Source organism: Pavona decussata, unplaced genomic scaffold, assembly GCF_977016875.1.
Source record: "Pavona decussata unplaced genomic scaffold, jaPavDecu1.1 SCAFFOLD_69, whole genome shotgun sequence".
In the NCBI taxonomy this organism is placed as follows: Eukaryota; Metazoa; Cnidaria; class Anthozoa; order Scleractinia; family Agariciidae; genus Pavona; species Pavona decussata.
Window position 1 is genome coordinate 2,958,031 of NW_028145488.1, and position 20,746 is coordinate 2,978,776.

A 20,746-nucleotide genomic window follows, 5' to 3' on the forward strand; every position below is an offset into this window, starting at 1 on the left:
TACAATGCAGGTCAAAAGTGTTGGGACACTTAGCGAGATACTACTGAAATAATCTCCCCCCAAGCAATGTTGAGATTTGACACTACAACACAGATTTCAACAAAAATACTGTTTATCTGCATCTTCCAACATTGTTTGGGGGGGGGGGGGGGAGGGGGGTGGTACGCTCCAATTGTGACCCCAAAAAGCCAACTTTACTTGGAATACATGGTTATTGGACAGGTGTCCCAACTACTTTTGACCTGCATTGCAATGCAGGTCAAAAGTGTTGGGACACTTAGCGAGATACTACTGAAATAATCTCCCCCCACCCCCTCCCCCCCAAGCAATGTTGAGATTTGACACTACAACACAGATTTCAACAAAAATACTGTTTATCTGCATCTTCCAACATTGTTTGGGGGGGAGGGGGGTGGTACGCTCCAATTGTGACCCCAAAAAGCCAACTTTACTTGGAATACATGATTATTGGACAGGTGTCCCAACTACTTTTGACCTGCATTGTAGATACAGAACTTATACCATGTCTTTGGTTTGTACAGCACGACAAACCATGAAAGAATGTTCACGTTGGTTACACTTTACTTAATGAAAGCAATAACATTTGGCAAAAAAAAAAAATTTCCCCGTACTTGAATTACAGGAGATTTGCCACTACAAGGATCATAGAAAGAAGACAAAACCTTCTCGATTTGTGTCTTCTGATTCTACAATGTTAAAATACAATTCAGCTGCTTTGACTTTCACGGTCTTCAACAGCTATTTACATTACTTACACTTAAAAGGTAATTTCTTCAACAAACCGATCCATTTGGGAATCATGGGACGAGACAAACCCCACAGACGCCCCAACAGCAAATTCACATTATTACCATGACAACGGACTTTCATTCTCAATTAATACTTCGGTAGTCTGCAGGTAACAGTGAGCCGATACCAGCTTCACATGCGATACGATATTCGTGAGATGTTTCCCGATACTTGGCACTTTTTTATATCGATACTGTGACGTCTTTGCTCCAGACTTGTACTATGACGCCATTACTGTCGGTAGAATCAAGGTTTAAACGAGTAGAGAACGCTCAAGTTGCTGTGCTGCCATGAGAACAGTAAAATTCTTCCGCAAAAAAAGGTTATGCTTGAGAGCAGTAAGAATTAAAATTCCTCCAACCTTTTTGTGGAATACACATCACGCTTCTTTGAAGTTGTCACTTTAACGGCATCGAAACAAAACCTGTGTCGTTCACAAGTATCGGTACTTGAACACTCCCAGGTATCGACTATGTGGCATCAATATCGACTCACCCTAACGCCGCAGACTTCAGACTGAGTATCGGCTGCAGACCGAGATAAAATTCTTCACCCAGCCTTGTGCGCAATTAGAAACGGCCAGGGTAACAGTACAAGGTATGTGCACAATAAAACAACAACATAACCATGCATTTGCATTACATGCCACATGTTGGGATCGACAGGAAGAGAAGCATCTCTGCGGGGAACTTTGATAGATTCTAAATATACAATGACACTTTTCAAGAAAACCGTAAACACTTCCGCTCCTACAGCAATGCTGTACAAGGTGGTTCTACCTTTTGAGTTTGTGGATGAAATCCTTAAGTGTGACCATTCAAATAAAAGCTACTAAGCATTACTTTTGTGTGGTGTTGTTTATTATGCTTTATACAATGAACTGTGTTAAACTCCCGTTTTGATTGGTGTAGAGGAGTGTGTGATTAGAGTATAGACGCACGATTGACCTCACCGAGTGGTGTGACCGGCGCACGTGATCAGTCTAGAGTCCAGCCAGAGCGACTGGTCAACAAAGCTTTGCAAACTGTTTTTGCAAGTAGCGGACAAACACAAGCAAATTTTTCGCAGGAAAGGAAAACTGCCGAATAAAAAATTGGACAAAGACCGTAGACAGTGACCTCAACCAGGATAGGAAAGCTAGAACGTTTTTGTGACGTGAAAAGGAAGCAAATATTTGTCGAAATAAGTCGCCGATAGAAATCCGGTAATGGCAAGTAATCGATTACAAATCGCAGTGAAGCGACTTACATGCTGTAATATTTTAGGGTCAGGATTTCCTTCTGGAATAAAGGTTAGTTTTGAAAATAATGTTAGTGAAATTCTTTCGGATTATACTGTAATTTAGAAGATCACAATTGCATGCTCGTAGCGTACTTCTTTGTTCTCACCACGTTTTGACGTCATCTGTGCGTTATCAGAGTACCGACGCACGGCAAAATGGAATCTATTTGTTAAGTACAAGATGGTTCTAACTTTTGAGTCTGTGGATGAGATTCCTCAAATGTGACCAATCAATCAGAGCTACTAAACGCCACTTTCCCGTGGTGTTCTTCCTTGTCTTCTGGGCTCAGTTGTTCAAAGCCCGATTAAGCTAATCCTGGGTTAACGTGAAGTTTGATTTGAGTTTAATTACTAATCAATAATCATTTTTCCAAAAGACTTTTGCCCTTCAGTTTTGACTTAGACTTTTCTTTACCTTATGCTACAAATCAGCTGTTAAAAACATTTTTAACGAGCGAGATACAAACCTCGGTTAACTTTTAATCGTGGATTAGCGTTAATCGTCTTTCGAACAACTGGGCCCTGTTTATAAATTGAATTTTAGGATTTTCTTATTTTGAGTTTTAAATGCTCTTAGGAGTGAAACTCAGATTCATGCCGAGTTTAACTTTCTAAATATTCACACGATTGTATCCAACACGTTGATCTCCTTTGCACTTGCCTCACATCTAATAGCAAATGTTTAATCAGATTTTATCTCGGACTGCATTTTATACCCAGCCTCCAACTTCTCAAAAATAACCTGCTTTCGTCACGGTGTACAGAATTTTCCCCAAATGCTCGAACCTCTTACATCACTTACTACACAAAAAATGAAGAATTTGGCTTGGTGTCTGGCTGAAAGGGTCATTGATAACTCTTAATCTGTCAAGATTTCATTCCACTCCTGTGTCATTAATCAGGCAAGCGCGGCCACCAGTGGTAAATACAAAATAACGTATTTTGAGCTAAGAAATGGAGCTGCCTTGAAACGAAGGTTTATGCAGGGATTCCCTTCAATCAATCCACATTATCGTATCGTAGCTTTGTTTAACGATAATTCCCTGCATAAGCTCAATTACAAGCTAGTTCCAGTTCAACAAGTCCAAAATTAAACTACTCAACAAAAGGAGCGCCGTTACCTTTGACAAACACAATTAACACAGAGGCAAATTTGAAGACAGGAGACAGTTAACCCTTTAAGCCCCTATGGAGATCAGTAGCTTTGTCCTCCTTGAAATACCGTAAACTGCCGCTTATAAGCCCTGGGTTAATACAACTTCGTAAGGGGTTTTACATGGCCTTATAAAGGGAGGAGCTTATATCCGAGGGGGCTTATAACCGGAATAAAAACACTGTTTCTAAACGAGCTATGGCAGTGTTGACCGAAATACGTTTTTCACTTGCTGGTTTTTAATTAAGCCTCAAAACGTCAATATTTTTAACAAAATTAAAACCAACAACACGAGCGAAACTAGAGGGGGGCTTATATCCGGGGGGCGGGGGAGGGGGCTTATAATCGGATGTATTTTTTGGTTTAGAGGTAGATTGGCCTATAACCGGGAGGGCTTATCAGCGGAGGGAGGGAGGGGGGAGGGGGCTTATAAGCGGCAGTTTACGGTATTGGTAAAACATCAAACACGCAGATCACGGGAATATAGCAAATGATCACCGAAAGATAAACTGATTTTGAACAATTTCTCCCAAATACCACAACAAATATGAAGACGCCGATGAGGAGAGTTTGCGGTTTGAAATTAGGGCTTAAAAGGCTAATGGCACTGCTAAGGTTGATACTCTTCACCATTTCTCAAGTGCGCTTAAAACTTTTCAAGTGTCCATAACTCGATAGACGCACAGCTAAAAGGATGAAACAGACGCGGTTTGGCACGGAGACAAGTGGTGGAACGGAGAAAACGTCGTCTGGTTACTCAGACTGATCCGTTTATAACAAAGTTGACAGAAAACGGTATAAAAAAAAAAACAAGGGTGAGCGAAGAAAATTAAAAAACTGTCGGAGCTTCTCTAAGTTTATTAGTTACGAGCGTTCTAAACTTCCTTTTCTAAATATCTTCTTTCCTTTCATGCGCGAAACCGTATTTTGCACCGTTTCGAAAATCATTTCAACTTGTTTTAAAGTTTCTTTAAGTTGGACGCGTTGGATCGCTATCGTCCAACGAACTTTTTCTGTCTATAAAAAAAGTTTTCATGGTCCGATAATACGGAAATTACCCTTTCCCTAGCTGCTATTGATTTTATATTAGCGTTACAAACTTGTTTACCTTAGAGAATCTGCTAGATCCAATCTGTAGTTTGTCTAGTTCTTGCTAAGCTCCTTACGTGCTCCCCACAGTGGGCTTTGAATTACTCCCGCCGCTATTTGTCGTTTCGTTTTTTTATAAAGAGCGACTTGATTTCACTCCAATCCAAAGATTTAACTTCTGTGTCGACTAAATTAACGTGCTCCGAAATCGTTTTCCTTCTTTCCGGTTCTTCAAGAAAGTTTTCTTCTTTATTAACGACAAAGAAAAAATTGTCTTAGCTGCATGTAACTTGCACGTGTTATCATGATTGTATGGATGCAGCGCATGCGTCAATCGAGTTATGGATACACGCCTACGTTATTGAATTTGATTGGGTGAATTTACTTTCACTTTGCTCACGGAGTGGTAGGTTTTAGCACATCTCTTCCTCTCCATACAAGCTTACCGTTAAACTTAATGTAATTAATGACTTACAGTCTGCAAAACACTTGCTAAGATCACATCCAAGGCCTCTACTTGTAGAACTGTGGTCGTTGATTGTCAAACTCAGAGTAGTTAATGTGTCACTTTTTGCCAGATTATTGCACAGTTCCAGTAACTGATCTTCACTCACTTCACTGCAGCTATTGATTGTAAGACTGACAGTTGTTAATGACTTATTTCTGGCGAAGCCATCACCCAGATCCGTTAACAAGACTCCAGCCGTGCCACTGTAGTTGTTGATTGTAAGAGTAAGTGTATGTAATGACTTGTTTGATGCCAAACCATCACCCAGACTCCGTATACAGTCTCCACCCGTGGCACTGTAGTTGTTGATTGTAAGAGTAAGTGTATGTAATGACTTGTTTGATGCCAAACCATCACCCAGACCCCGTATACAGTCTCTACCCATGGCACTGTAGTTGTTGATTGTAAGAGTAAGTGTATGTAATCGCTCGTTTGATGCAATACCATCAACCAGATCTCCACCCGTGGCACTGAAGTCGTTGATTATAGGAGCAAACGTATGTAATGACTTGTTTGACGCCAAACCATCACCCAGGGCCAGCATCCGGTATCCACCCGTGCAACTGTAGTTGTTGATTGTAAGAGTGAGTGTATGTAATGACTTGTTTGACGCCAAACCATCACTCAGATCCCGTATCCAGTATCCACTCGAGCCACTGTAGCCGTTGATTGTAAGAGTGAGTGTATGTAATGACTTGTTTGACGCCAAACCATCACCCAGGGCCTGTATCCGGTATCCACCCGTGTCACTGTAATTGTTGATTGTAAGAGTGAGTGTATGTAATGACTTGTTTGACGCCAAACCATGACCCAGGCCCTGTATCCAGTATCCACCCGTGTCACTGTAGTTGTTGATTGTAAGAGTGAGTGTATGTAATGAATTGTTTGACACCAAACCATTACACAGAACTGACCAAAGGAAATAACTGTCGGCAATGTGGCTGTTGATGGTAAGGGAGAGTACCGTTAAAGACGCGTTTTTGGCTAAACTGTTGCTGAGGTCTATTCCCTTGTCAGTGAGCGAATATAATGTAAGAGTGAGAGCGAGGGTAGCTAAGGAGGTGTTTTCCAACACCACTTCAAGCAGACGTTGCATCCACCCTACCTTCTCGCCAGGGCAGTTTTCGATTGTAAGAGCAAGTGTTGTTAGTGAAGTGCTGTTTGTTAAACCGTCATTCAGACCCTGTGCCCAGTCATCACTCACGCCACTGATTGTGAGACTAAGTTCACTTGTGCCAGTATCCTTCACTTTAGTGAATACCGAAGGTAATAACGAGGGATCATTAATACAGAAATGAAGGCCATCGGGAGAACAGTCTGATATCAAGTCATGGACAATCACCTTTAAGTTCGCATTGCGGTTGGCACCTGAAAACCGCTCAATAGCAGCCTTCCCGTTAGTGGTAAATTCTCCCCAAATGTTGAAAGTAACAGGGTGTACGCACTTTTCTATTTTCAGGTAGCTCGTAATACTGCTTGCAACATCATCAGTTACGTTTCCGTGAATGTTAAGAGTAAGTCGATACGGTGTGGACTTCACCAAGAGTCTCCCGACAGCTTCTATAACTTCACAGCTCAACTCACCCCAGACGTTTAATGTCTGTTCTAAATTAAAACTGCTCGTAGCCAAAACAGGAGTAAGACAGGCGACCTTAGCAGCTGCAATGTTTCCACTGGTATTCGGGTGGAAAGTGCACGACTGCTTTGCTTTGTTCGCTGAAATTATACCTTTAATAACAGTCGCCCAGTTGTCAGGGAGTTCACCAAAGATTTTTACTTCCAAAGCATCCACCGAGTAATTTTGTAACAAACCTCTTTTTAAGAACACCATGCCTGATTCACTCAGCCGTCCGAAAACAATCAAAGCAAAAGATTTCAAAACAGCTTGTTCTGAAAGTCCTTCACAAAGGGCTGCAGCTAACGAATCTTGCATGTCTCCAAAAATAGTGATGACAACAGAGGTCAACGATGTGTTGCCTAAAACTCTTTTCAAAGCCAGTATTGAAGTGTCACTTAATGGACCATAAAACTTGAGGACAACTGACTTCAATGGTGTATCCGCAGACAATCCTTTTTCAAGGGCTCTGGCCCAAGCCTCGCCCCACTCACCAAACAGTTCAAACGTCACGGAGGTCAAGGTGTTGCTTGCAGCCAAACAGTCACCAATAATATCAGCTGCGTCACAAGGGAGGCTTTGAAAAGTTCTAAGAGTAACTGACATTGAAGTCGAGTTTTGAGATAGTCCATCGGAAAAGGCATCTCCGAGAGCATCTAATGTGGAAACGAACAAACTCTGTAGTTTTGAACAGGATTTCAGGTAATCAAAAGCAGAATTTACGTCTTTTAAATTTAAATCTCCACCATCTTCATCACAACACACAGATAAATGAACAGGATGCCGTAACTGTGAAAAGTTCCGGCAGTATTTTGCAACCTCAAAAAAACTAGAATAAGAATGGCGGCCTTTTCTGCCCACTTCCACAGTCAAAGGGAAAGGAATGAAGGAAAAAAGAGCCATCGCCACTTCTTCAGCATTTCCACTTTCACTAAAACTTTCAGTAAAAAACGTTCCCACCTCCGTTTTGCACTTGAGCCAGTCCCAGTTGCCACGCTTCAGCTTTTTACCAATCTGCCTGAAAAGGATGCTCGTTTCCTTACCCAGTATACCAGAAAGAAACAGAAACACTTGTCGGTATTTTCCTACAATATGGTTACGGAAGCGTAACTTAAACTCTTTTAAGATATTGACGTCTTTCTTCCATAACAGAAGTGCCAAGTATGCTGCGGCCAAGTATTCTACAAATGTTTTGTGAAAGAAGTGGTATTCGTGCTGTGGGTTGATCTTTTTCAGACTGGCTTCCTTGAAAACGAGACCCGATATGCGAGCTGCCAGATCTGGATACATCTCTTCAAATTTTGCAAGTTCCCCTTCAAGAAAAGAAAGACGATCTTCTAACAGGCATTTCCAAGCTAACTCTCCCAGTGCAAGTAAACTCTGTTCAAATTTCTTCTCAAGAGCCTCGTCATCCTGGGGAGCTTCCAACTTATTTTTGGCACAGAATCTTCGTAAAATGCATCGAACAATGATCTGATAGAGCTCAGTACGGCGAGATGGAAGTTTTCCCTCATAGTCCTCAAAAACAACACAAAGAAGGAGCAAATTCAATGGATTGCTTGGTAAAGCATGGAGGAAAGCGTTTTCCTGGGTTGCTTTAATAAGCCTCTCTCCTTTTGACAAATGCTCAGGCCCCAAATGATTAAAATGCTTTCTGATGTACACAAAAGCATCTGCATCTGTAAATCCTTCAATTTGCAAAAGAACGTCAAAGTCAACCTTCTGTCGTACCTCAATTCCTCTTTCTTGGCGAGATGTGGCCAACACATAACAAAATGGCAAAATTTTTTTATGAAGCAATTTATCCACATTAGGTTTAAACTTTTCAGGTAGCTCATCCAGACCATCCAAAATCAATAAAACTTTTCCATGGTAGTGGAACTCTTTTATATAACCTATTAGCTCTTTCCTGAGCTTTTCATCTTCTGGTAGAAGTTGTTCATTAATGGCATACAAGACGTCCCCATCAATGTCCCTGCATTTCAGCAGTAGTACGATTTCAAACTGGGGAAAGGAATGCTCTTTAGGGATTTTTCCACTTGCCCAGTCATACGCGATTTTCAGACAAAATGTTGTCTTTCCGATACCAGGGCTTCCTTCTACCAATACGGTTACATCATCTGGGGCTACAAAGATGTCATACATGTCCACTTCATCGTGTCCTAGGTGAAAATTGGTTTTCCTTCTTGAAACGATTTTCAGTCTCGTGTAAACATCCTCAATGGGTAGCTTCAAGGTGTTCTCCCAAAGGAGTGGTTTCAAAAGCGATCGCTTTTTGTACGTATCTTTGAGAAAATTGACAACTAAAGCCAGGCCTGGACCTACAGAAGAACAACAAAAAACTTGTATGTTAGCCAAGGGCCACCATTTTGTTCCAGACTGAAGGTGTCACCTACCACTTTAAAAAGCGGTATATTTCATGTAGTCCACTACATTGTAGGTATCTGTGTGTGTGTGTGTCCTACATTTCGCAAGACAGTTGAGCCTCTGCACAAAGACACACCCCGTAAAAGCTCCTAAATGTACCTACTTTACTCACATACGCGCAGCAGACACCACAGGTAAATGGACGCCAAAACCCATTTCCGGGACTGTTGGAGAGAAAATAACCTCCCTTAACAGACTGAAGGAGAGAAAGGCTTTAATCCTGCCGCACTCTCATATCCACTATAACAACCAATGGGTGGTAATCGAGATAAAAGCTTTATAAAGACAAGCCGTTAGAATTTACTGGAGTCAACATGCAAGAGGAACTTCCAACTACAACTTTTTGAGTAAACATGCATTAGAGACAGCTTGAGACATTGAAGAAACTTAAACTTGTTACAACTGTTCGGATGTACAAAGCAAAAAAAAAAAAAGAAAGAAAAAAGAAAAACAACAACAACAACAAAAACAAAACAAAAGGAGCTGACTGTAACCTGCTACTGAAGATTGACTTACCTACAAAGCTATCCTCTGTTCCACTTGTCAGATGAGTTTGAGAGGCTGCAGGGAAAGGAAGCTGACTGTAACCTGCTACTGAAGACTGACTTCCACCAGGAAAACCTTCAGAGGAGAAATTGTAAGTTGAAACGACATTGCACATCATCTTAATATCGCATTTTAAGTTGTAAGTCAGAAACTCTAGGGAAAGCAAGATTTTATTATTCTTTAGGCTCCAGCATCAACATTCTTCTAACTGTTCTCCATATGTTCCCTATACAACTAGTTGGGAGAATTTGTTTAAACATGAAGTCATTTTTCTCAGTTGATCAGTCCATTCATTCTCATGACTTGGTAGTTTGATCAAATATTGAAACTGTAAGAAGAATTGCTTTTGGGTTTTTAAAGAGTTCAACTTGATCCACTAAAGAAGCAGAATATTATGATTCATGCACTACAGCACTAATCTATGGAAACTGTGAAAGGTTTCAACATAAGAAAGAGAAGGTGAACTTAGCTTGGTAACTTATAACGAAAACCTGTTTTTATCAAATGAATAATGAAATAATTTCAACATTATCATAAAAGGGTCAACTGTCTGTTTCAGTTTTCACATAAATCTTAATTATATTAGTACAGTATTGCTCAGGTAGTAACCTAATTACCTTGCCCATAATAATTGCTGCTATCTTGCATTGGCTGCTTGGGAGGTTCTCTTTCAGGAAACAATAAAGGCCTTTTATTCTGCTTTATTGAACTTGAATCGCTTTGTGACAAACTTATTGTACCTGAAAATACCAGAAAAAGTGTCAGCGTAAGGGCCATTGGAACGGTTAAGTTTCCGAGGCAGATAGTTGGCTAAGGAGGAGGTCAAAAAGGGTACGTCCACAAGAACAAACAAGTGAGACCCAGGAAGCTACTCTTAACCAACCATTTCCAAAACTTATTGAAATCCTTGTCTCTGATTGGCCACAAAAATATCGAGTTTAGACTCTTTTGCACTACTTTCGAGACTTGTAATACAAAAGTGTTGACCGGCAAACTACATTGGTTGCCTATTCACCAAACTTGTTTGGATTGTGCAGGAGAGTTTCCTTGTGAAGAGTTTCAGTGAAAAGGGAACCCACAAAACGCAAGAAATCCCAAAATTTACATGAAACATGTTCGCAAGCAAAACTTGAAAGGCACCAAAAGGGAAAAACACCAGACTGTGGACTAATCGAAGGTAAATTCATAAACACCAGAGTACCATAATTTCTGAGTTCATGCAAATCATTCTCAGTTGTGTTAGCAGAAATATCTAATTTTCTTGCCACCAGTGTATACTCAAAAAGGTGTTTGCTCTTATATAGGCACACCCTACACAGACAATTCACAAAACAGACAACATGGCTCAGAGAAAAGAATTAGTGTATGGAGCACACAAAATTATGTTTTCACAGTAACCAAATTTTCATAGTCAAAAATAAGGATTTTACTTGAAAACCAACACTTAAATTTTTTTTATAAAATTAATGCCATGTGACAGTTGTTGGGATCATACAAATGCTTACAGTTACCTTCTTTTCCACTTGTCAAATGAGTTTGAGGGGCTGCAGGGAAAGGAAACTGACTGTAACCTGCTACATGTACTGGAGACTGACTTCCATCAGAAAAACCTTCAGATAGAAATGAGCACAACAAATTATTCATTACAAAGTCAACACGACACATGACTTTTTAATTTTTTTTCACTGTGTATCTGATACATATACTCTGTTGTGATAATTGCTTTAAACATTTTTTCAATCACTCCTACCTTCAGTTCCACTTGTCAGATGAGTTTGAGAGGCTGCAGGGAAAGGAAGCTGCCTGTAACCAGCTACTGAAGACTGACTTCCACCAGAAATGATACCTTTAGATGAAAAATTGAAAATATTGTAACAACGTGGCACATCACATTAAAATGGCATTAGAGTTTAAGTCAGTAACTGGATTTACTCCTGGGAGAGCATAATATTGTTTCTCCTTAGGTTCTCTATACTATGTTCCTTATAGAACTAGTTGGGAGAATTTGTTTAAACATCAAGTCATTTTTCTTACACGTAGTTGATCAGTTCATTCATTCTCATGACTGATTAGTTTGATCAAACAGTGGAAACTATAAGGAGAATTGAGATGCTGATCATGGTTTTGGGGTTTAAAGGGTTAAGTTTAAGATGCAGATCTTGCTATTTGTACCACTGGGCTAATCTATGGAAATTGTCAAAGGTTTTAACATAAGAAAGAGAAGGTGACAACTTGGTCACATATAAGAAAGACCTATTCTTATCGAACGGAATAGCAATTATTACAACATTGTCATTAAAGGTTGAGAAAATAAACAACAAAGAGTTCAACTGTCTGTTTCAGTTATCACATAAATCTTAATTATATTAGCACAACATAGCTCAGGTAGTAACTTAATTACCTTGCCCATAACAATCTGTCCCATCTTGCCTTGGCTGCTTGGGAGGTTCTCTTTCAGGAAATGATAAAGGCCTTTTATTCTGCTTTAGTGAACTTGACTTGCTCTGTGACAAACCTATTGTACCTGAAAATACCAGAAAAAGTGGCAGTGTAAGGACCACTGGAACTGTTAAGTTTCAGGGGCAGATAGTTCGCTAACGAGGAAGTCAAAAAGGGTAAGTCCACAAAAACAAACAAGCAAGACCCACCAGGGGAGCTACTCTTAATCAACTTTATGGGCCAAAAAGTTAATTTGCACCCAGGGCAGTAAATTGAATAAATATGGTATGCCATCTAGAGAAAGTTGTTTGTGCCCAATCATATTAGGCTCCTCTACCTGGTTTGGGTCGAAGGCTGACATAGTGATGTTCATGCAGGTGTCCCAACACAAGCTGGCTGCTGCTGCTAACATCATGTTCTGGGTGGATAGTTAAGTCATGTGACAGACTGCTGATCACGTGAATGCATGTTTTAAAGCAGTTTGCTGCAGCATGGAGAATGACGTGATCACCCCATGTCCCATCTACTGCCAAGTTTCTCAGGTAATCAGGCCAAGACTTATGTCCATGTACAAAGTTAAACAGTTCTGTCCCATCTTGCTGCAAGAGAAGAACAAAACAATTAACAAAAAATGTCAAAGTACATTGTGCCACTTCACCCAATGATCAACTGGAGGGTAAAGCTTTTCACTAAATTGGCCAGTGCATCAATCCGTAACAAACCAAATTATACTGCAAAATGTTAACTATTCCATAATTTAACTAATCCAATAAGTTATGCATTCAGTTGTTAATGAATAACTGAAGCATTGGATGCAATGCAATTTCAGAACTTTGCTTGGCTTTAAGCTTCCATGTGATACCAGCCCTTGAGTAACGTACCAACTGTCCAAGAAATAGTAACCATTTTAGAACTGACTTCTGCCCTCTCTTACGAAATGAAATCAGCAAGATATGAAGCAACAATTAAGTTTTATCTTGATAGAGATATTTTTCAGTCAGTGACACAGGCATATTGTACTCGGAAAAAGAAATCTGAATTCTTCCCCCTAACAGAGTTGAATCTTTGACTTTCCATTTGGATGTTATACAGCTATTTCAATTAACGTTGTCGGATCAAAGTATAAAGCTATAACACCAGAGGGGGATGCACAATCTGCGAGCCAGCGAGGCATGCGAGGCACTCAGGTTACATGTAGCCTAAAAAAACACTTCAGTCAGCCTAAAAAGCACTCCAGTAAGCCTAAAAAGCACCCAAGTTAGCTTAAATAGCTCCCCGGTTAGCTTAACAGTTAGCATTTATGTTGGGGGTTGTTCATGCCTCGCACATCTGCCTTGCATGCCTCGCATGCCTTGCATGCCTCGCTGGCTCGCATATTGTATACACTCACACCAGACCTCAAGATTCTGTGGATTTGTTTATGAATAAGTTCAGCAAAATTGATCAGCTATGCCTCGTCTGTCCAGTGAAGATATACGATGGCGAGCCATTTGGATGAAAGAAATGTTAGGATCATGGATGAGGTGGCAGCCTCTTTGAGGATGTCTTTAAGCTTTGATCCGTCAAATTATGTTAATTAATTGAAATAGCTGTATACACAGTAACACTCAACTACAGGAGACTTGTGGGAGCTAAGACCATTAAACTACATTCATGCAGTGACAAAATCTGCATGCTGCTAGGATTTGAATGTGATATTGCGTTATCATGATGAATTCACAAATAATATAGGTGTATCTTTTAGTCAGCCACTTTGGCATACTAAACAAGGAACTCCAAATACTCCCATTTTATTGCTTTGCTTGATTTGTATAACCATAAAATGAAACCAAACTCGCTTGTTCGACATTACCAATACTACATTGTAACTTACCAGTGTAGGGTTCTTCTTGAGGTATTGGACTATGCACTGCCTCAATACTTCATGAGAGATTTGGATTCCTTTCACCAGGTCGAGTTGTTCTGATAATGCATAAAACATGCAATTCCCTGCTCCAGCATTATCAGAAATTTCGAAGCCTTTGTCTGAAACAATTTTCTTTAACTCCTCTAAAAGTTGTGTCTTCCCGATGATCTTGCCTGCATCATGTCGCATTTGCTCAAGACCACGGAAAATTTGTTCAGCTGTCATAACTAAAAAGCAACCAATGAAAGGAATAACAAGTGTATTTCTGGACAAGAACCCTATAATAATAAGTTATAGAGTATACAAATATAAAAAATCTAAATATTATTTAAGAGTCATTGTCTGAGAAAACCAGGCAGAGGTGAAAGATGGGGGTCGGCCGATTTCCTTCAAACTTTCACCATTTAATGTCTGTCCGAAATGATAATGAATGATGCTCTTTAGCAATTCCCCTGCTGTTGCGTTTCGTAGTTTAACAACCCCCCCCCCCCCCCCCCCCGGTTTTGACCCTCACTGACCCTGATGTCACGCAAAATATATGCAGAATTTGAAGGTCAATAAAATATATTTCGCGTCATTTCTGGGGACTCATATCGATTGCTTGTATTGTTTGCCGTCTAACAAACGTTGTTAACGGAAAATATCCCGACTTAACATAAAACTTAATTTTTTATAGAATTTTGCAATTTCCTTACGATCGCGAAAATGTCTTGGGCCAAATGTGAGGCAATTTTCGAAACTGTTTTTCTCAGAGGTGCAGCGTTCCTTTCCGAAAATTTCAAGATAATTTTTAAGCCAAACATCTGTTCTCCCAAAATCAGCAAACTCTAACTTGAGCCATTAAAATGCGTTTGCATGAGCCACACTCGAAGTCAAAGATGACTCTGTATTTTTGCTAATAAAGTTCCACATCGGGTTTTCCTTTATTTCATCTTCTTCTTCTTTTTTTTTTTTCTTTTTTGTTTTTCGATAAGCTCGATGAAACTATCCTAACTCTCCGAGGTAGAACTTCCCTGGAAAATTTAGTTGAGTGTCGCTTTGGGCAGGAATAACATCAAATTGGTGTTAGCTCACCAACCTGAACCGATGGGAACAACACTGTTATGCAGCTCAAAAATGCCTTGTGACATCTTGGCATTTACCCGTCGGGTTGGTTTGTGTATTACCCCGGCTTTCGTTGTCCCTATATGACTTGGGTGGCAACACATAGTCCGTTTTCGGCTGGTCCAGTCTGTTGTAAGGTTCTTGCGATGTCTGGGGCAAACAGTCATTCCTCTCTTCTCATCTTCAGGGACATCAAATTTACCTGCTCTGTTGAGAATCAACTCAGCTTCGGAAATCTTTGAACCCGTCGTGCCACGCTTGCTTCCCAAACCAAGACTGACGAGATGCGATTCAATATCTTGTGTACAGGATAGCAAGGTGAATCCACAGACCAGAAAGAGCACTTCAGATCCATGGCGGAACCCAACGCATTACAGAAGAAAGATTTGTTGTTCTTTCAATTGTGTGTTATGTAACGAACATATCGGAGGTTCGGTAATCAAGCTTCTCTTGCCGTGGCAAGTTTCACAGGTAATTGTTGCTGTTTTTATTTTAGTTAACAATTATCGACAACAGACTGACTCCAAGACGTAATCTAGTATCAGGGAAAAGCTTGTTGTTACCAAGTTTAAAATGCAAATGTTAAAAGAAGCGAGAAATGTGTTCTGTTTATGATCACGTTTGACAAAATTGTCAATTACCGTGACATGTCACGCATAATCAAATCAAGTGTGAGCTAACACCAATTTAATGTTATTCCTGCCCAAAGCAACACTCAACTAAATTTTCCAGGGAAGTTCTACCTCGGAGAGTTAGGATAGTTTCATCGAGCTTATCCAAAACCAAAAAAGAAAAAAAAGAAAAAAAAGAAGGAGAAGATGAAATAAAGGAAAACCCGATGTGGAACTTTATTAGCAAAAATACCGAGTCATCTTTGACTTCGAGCGTGGCTCATGCAAACGCATTTTAATGGCTCAAGTTAGAGTTTGCTGATTTTGGGAGAACAGATGTTTGGCTTAAAAAATATCTTGAAATTTTCGGAAAGGAACGCCGCACCTCTGAGAAAAACAGTTTCGAAATTGCCTCACATTTGGCCCAAGACATTTTCGCGATGGCAAGGAAATTGAAAAATTCTATAAAAAATTAAGTTTTATGTTAAGTCGGGATATTTTCTGTTAACAACGTTTTTTAGACGGCAAACAATAAAAGCAATCGATATGAGTCCCCAGAAATGACGTGAAATATATTTTATTGACCTTCAAATTCTGCATATATTTTGCGTGACATCAGGGTCAGTAAGGGTCAAAACCAGGGGGGGGTGGTCAAACTACGAAACGCAACAGCAGGAAAATTGCTAAATAGCATCATTCATTATCATTTCGGACAGACATTAAATGGTAAAAGTTTGAAGGAAATCGGCCGACCCCCATCTTTCACCTCTGCCTGGTTTTCTCAGACAATGACTCTTAACAAGGCAAAAATTAAGACATGCACAGCAAACAGTTTTCCCAAATGTTACGTGTACATGTTGGCAAATTGTTGTCAGTGATAGTTGTCATTAAAAAAGTAATTCCCACCAACCTTCTGTTCCACTTCTCACACGAGTTTGGTAACCTGCAGGGAAAGGAAGCTGACTGCAACCTGCTACTGAAGACTGACTTCCACCAGAAAAGCCTGCAGAGAGGAATGAACAATTTTATAACATTAAGAAGAAATATGCATCAACAGTGATTTCAGTAAAGAACAATTGCAGAGACAGCAGTCTGCAACATTTACATAAATGCAGGAAAAATGGTCATATTAAACATGAAAAAGCTTATTCATTGGTTTAATTATATTTGCAGATGCTACCTGATAGCTTCCTTAAAATTATTTGATAAAATACTTAACTCCAACCTACCTTCTGTTCCACTTGTCAGATGAGTTTCAGAGGCTGCAGGGAAAGGACGCTGACTGTAACCTGCTACTGAAGACTGACTTCCATCAGAAAAACCTTCAGAATGGAAAATTGTAATAAGCAAAATTATACAACATATAGCATCTTAGGAGTGTAAAGATACACAGTACTTGAATCAGTAACATCAGCATACAGTGATGTACATAATGTATTGGCCTTTATTAGTACATTATACCCCAGACCACTATCACACTGACCATTGCATTATTATTCTTTACCAATTCAAAGCATGCAATAATATGAGGAAGCTTGCTAACATTCCATCCAACATCCAAGTTGTGAAAATTTGTCTTCTGAGCTGTTACTTCCAAAATCCAACATCCAAGTTGTTTGATCTGATATTAGGATTGTGAAAATTTGACATCAGTGAGTTGTGAGAATGTAACAATGTAAAACTCTGGCATTGAAGTGCAATCCTCCAAAGCCCTGATAATTAACACATGTAAGTCTCATATGTTAAGCCAACAGTAAACTTTTGTCAGTAAACAATACTTGGGAAGCATTTTCACTTAGAAGGGCTTTCTAAATCTGGTCTTTTTATACCACAGGACACATTAGCCATAATTAATGCAACAAAGGAATTTTACCTGAAGTGATGTTCATCATTCTTTGCACAAGTAACCTGCACTGCTCCTCCCAGCTGTACTTCTTTCCATACTCTTCACTAACAGACTTAGTTTCTGCAAGTCGTAAATCCCTTCTTTTCTGACGGACACTTCTGATTGCCTTGGCCCACTCCTTAGGATCGTCTGAACCCACTACACAGTTTGAACCATGGAGTACATTCTTAAGAGCTTCTCCAAGACCAGAGTTACCACTTACAAGCACAGGAAGACCAGCAGATAGAGCTTCAAGAGCAGCCAGACCAAACCCTTCAGTTCTTGACGGCATTATAGCAAGATCTACCTCACAAAACAGTTCAGCCAGCTGCTCTCTACTTTCATTGTAACAACGTACAGTTAGTTGATTACGGTCGATGCCCTTCTTGAGTAACATTTCTGCTACTTTCTCCTCTTCTCCACTTAGTGCACCAACAAACACAAGCTTGCAGGGCATGTCTTTCAACTCAGCAACTGCCTTAGCAGCAATGTCATACCCCTTCAGCTTAAAGTCTTCTCCATCGCCACGTCCAAACACCAAAACACAAAATGTTCTTCTTTCTTCAGAGGCTTGCTTTACATGAGAAAACTCAGTGAAAATGCCTGGGGTAAGATTGAGAACATCTTGATCTTTTCCACATGAACGGAGATAACCTGCAAAAGCTTCAGCCAGTTTGGGTCCAACTGCTACAACTTGATCAGCCAATTGACAGAGTTTCACCTCTGCCTGGTGCTTTTTTCCTCCTTTGGAGATGGCTTCGTCATAACTTTTGTACATTCCAAGTTCTTCAGGAGCAGTGTGTACCACCTGAATCCATTTACAATGATGATGACGTAATATGTGTGGTACTTGTCGACCAAGATGAACTCCGTGGCCTATGACACAGTCCATAACATAATGCTTTGGAACAGAAGCCAACCAATCAACTGGTTCATAACCAGGCATTTCTTGTGCTTTAATGAGATGGACATTGTGACCAGCAGCAACTCTTTTATCCTCTTCACTGCATTCAGGGAGATAGACACTGACTTGCACATCAGGGAACTTTGCCAACTGAATGGCGAGCTCTCTGTTGATGGTTGACAAGCCTCCTTTTGTTGACCTCCATTCACTGCTTAGAAGAGTCACATTTAATATTCTTCTGGAGGACAAACAAGGAGCGTCTTCTTCACAACCTTCCTGTGATGTAGAGGCTATGTTGAGAAAGGAGGACTCCTAAAAAATTAAATATTAAAACAAGTTATTTACTGAAGAGCTGTCATGCAGCTGAGTGTTTCCTTCTCAGCACAATTAGTTAAGGTAAAGGGTTTATAATAAACAAAGAATGATGGACAAATTATTATCAACATGTACCGTACACTGTAGCTATATCCATTTTCTGCTTTGAGAAAACAGTGTCTTGCTCAGACTTTGAAGCAAGGAAATAAAACTTGACTTGCTGTTGCAAAAACAGTCTGGAATTTTGGAATGTCTTAACTGGAATGGAAAAACAAACAAGTCCACTGATCCCCTTAAAATTGACGTACTCCACCTTCATTCATTGTAAGTTATAGGGGTATCTTGTTTTACATTAAGACTTACTGTGTACACGTAAGTTAATAAAACAAACTTAAGGATTTTCAATGTTTCTAAATGTACTACTACATGTACTACTACATGTACAGATCAGTCATAAACTTGTTGGAGGCTAAGTCCCTGGAATCTTATGCCAACCTTTACCTAGCCTATCACTTGCCCTGTAATTCTGTCAAAAGTTCTGTTCATCAAAACCGCATAATTAAAAACATCCTTACTAGTCAAAATCCATTTTCATGAAATTTCCTTCACAGTACAAAGCAAGCCAAGTTGTTTATACATGAAATTCAAATTAGTTTCTATGACAAGCTGAATTCAACTTTAATTTGTCATAAGTACGTAAATTATGATCATCTGGGTGAGTGTAGTCCTGAAAAGGACTGTTTGAGGTGACTTTGACTGACATTTTGACAACCTGAGTGGGAGTCATCTTCAATTGACAAAAAGTTGTGTGTTGTAATAATATTATTACTTTACACCACCAGAGTTCAATGACACATCCAGAAGCATTTAAGCTTACAGCTCATCATAATAGACAAGCAAGTTTCCCCTTAAGGCCAAAGATAATACCTTTGATAGCCTTGACATCACAGGAAGCCTTTAATCTTGTTGATTACTGAAACTAAAAGAAAAAAAAATAGAAAATCAAACATTTAGTAGGAACTGGGATTTTAATTTAGTTTAGATTTATAATTATGCACATGAAAAATTTTGAAAGTCCTTATAAGAATTAGATTAAAAATTTAAATAAAAATAAAAACTGATTGACAGAAGCAAACAAAAGAGGGAGTTGGCGAGAACTCTAATTAGGTGAATAACTAATTAACTGTTTATTTTGTTTACCCACAAGACGCCCTAAATTACAGAGATCAAAAAGTGGCAACAAATACATGTACAGTCAAACAGCAACAGGTTTTGAAACATTCTACTGTACCCTTAGTTTCTCCTTTCCTCATAACAGATGTACTGACCAAAATGCTTTGACTGTAATTCAGACTTCTCTACCATATATAAATAGTTGGAAATTGCTGGCATCAATGTTGTAACTTACCAAATCATACTCCAAGAACATTTGCACATCTTGAACCAACTCTTTAACACATGAACTGACAGATAAACTGAAATCAAGAGTAGAACAAACACAAACAAAGATAAGTTACATGTTGTGCAGTGTTCCCCTGCATATTAATGGTTGTAGCCAAAAGTGACATGACGACGAGATCTGTTGAAGTTTATTAAATCCATCATTAGTAAAACATTTATTTATATTTTTGTCACAAACCTAAATTTCAGCAATTTTGTTTAAGCACTAAAGTGGCCGGTATGACTTAAATCTGTTGCAATGACCACCCTTACAAGTGACCACTTCCCTTTGAAGCAGTCATTATTAGGAAACCTGATGAAAACCAACCACAAAGTCTCAGTAAATTATTAATGAACATAGAATTAATATTATTTTACAATCTCTTGGAAGGGTGACCATCTAATGCTAGTGGTATATTCTTAAGGTGTCAGTTCTCAAAAGAAATACAACCATTCTGTTTGCCTCAAATGTTGGATAACGAAGAAAATATTTGATAACCTGATGCAAATTAGTCAAAGCCATGATCTTTCACACACACATATCAGGTGACAGTTGAGTGAGTTCATCCCTGCTCACCTCTTGTGTTATGAGGTTTGTATTACAAGGCAGTAGCTATATGTGTCATGAATTACGAATATAAGAAAGTATAACACTTGGGATTATTACAGGTCCACAAGTGACAAACATGTACAGTATTTACAACAACTTTTAA

At 39.4% G+C, this 20,746-nt stretch overlaps 1 protein-coding gene and 1 long non-coding RNA gene across 9 annotated transcripts in view; one reads left to right on the forward strand and one right to left on the reverse strand.

The window, feature by feature from the left end:
• LOC146477775 (uncharacterized) overlaps positions 1 to 20,746 on the reverse strand; it is a 291,187-nt gene that overhangs the window by 265,635 nt on the left and 4,806 nt on the right. Inside the window, exons 2-14 of one of the 8 annotated variants that reach the window (XM_085113158.1) lie at positions 20,002 to 20,068; positions 19,521 to 19,572; positions 17,363 to 18,590; positions 16,719 to 16,811; positions 16,400 to 16,492; positions 13,742 to 14,001; positions 12,206 to 12,467; positions 11,831 to 11,953; positions 11,180 to 11,275; positions 10,941 to 11,039; positions 10,047 to 10,169; positions 9,400 to 9,504; positions 4,171 to 8,777 (exon numbers count right to left, since the gene is read on the reverse strand). In XM_085113158.1, the coding sequence (XP_084969284.1) occupies positions 4,747 to 8,777; positions 9,400 to 9,504; positions 10,047 to 10,169; positions 10,941 to 11,039; positions 11,180 to 11,275; positions 11,831 to 11,953; positions 12,206 to 12,467; positions 13,742 to 14,001; positions 16,400 to 16,492; positions 16,719 to 16,811; positions 17,363 to 18,590; positions 19,521 to 19,538 (6,531 nt within the window). In that variant the 5' untranslated portion in view covers positions 19,539 to 19,572; positions 20,002 to 20,068 and the 3' untranslated portion in view covers positions 4,171 to 4,746. Of the gene's footprint in view, positions 1 to 4,170; positions 8,778 to 9,399; positions 9,505 to 10,046; positions 10,170 to 10,940; positions 11,040 to 11,179; positions 11,276 to 11,830; positions 11,954 to 12,205; positions 12,468 to 13,741; positions 14,002 to 16,399; positions 16,493 to 16,718; positions 16,812 to 17,362; positions 18,591 to 19,520; positions 19,573 to 20,001; positions 20,069 to 20,746 lie in introns of those variants that run through there. The other 7 variants (XM_085113160.1, XM_085113159.1, XM_085113155.1 and 4 more) reach the window with 7 other exon arrangements.
• Positions 1 to 20,746, forward strand: part of LOC146477792 (uncharacterized) — a 299,841-nt gene that overhangs the window by 18,696 nt on the left and 260,399 nt on the right. The gene's annotated exons all lie outside the window — the stretch shown is intronic.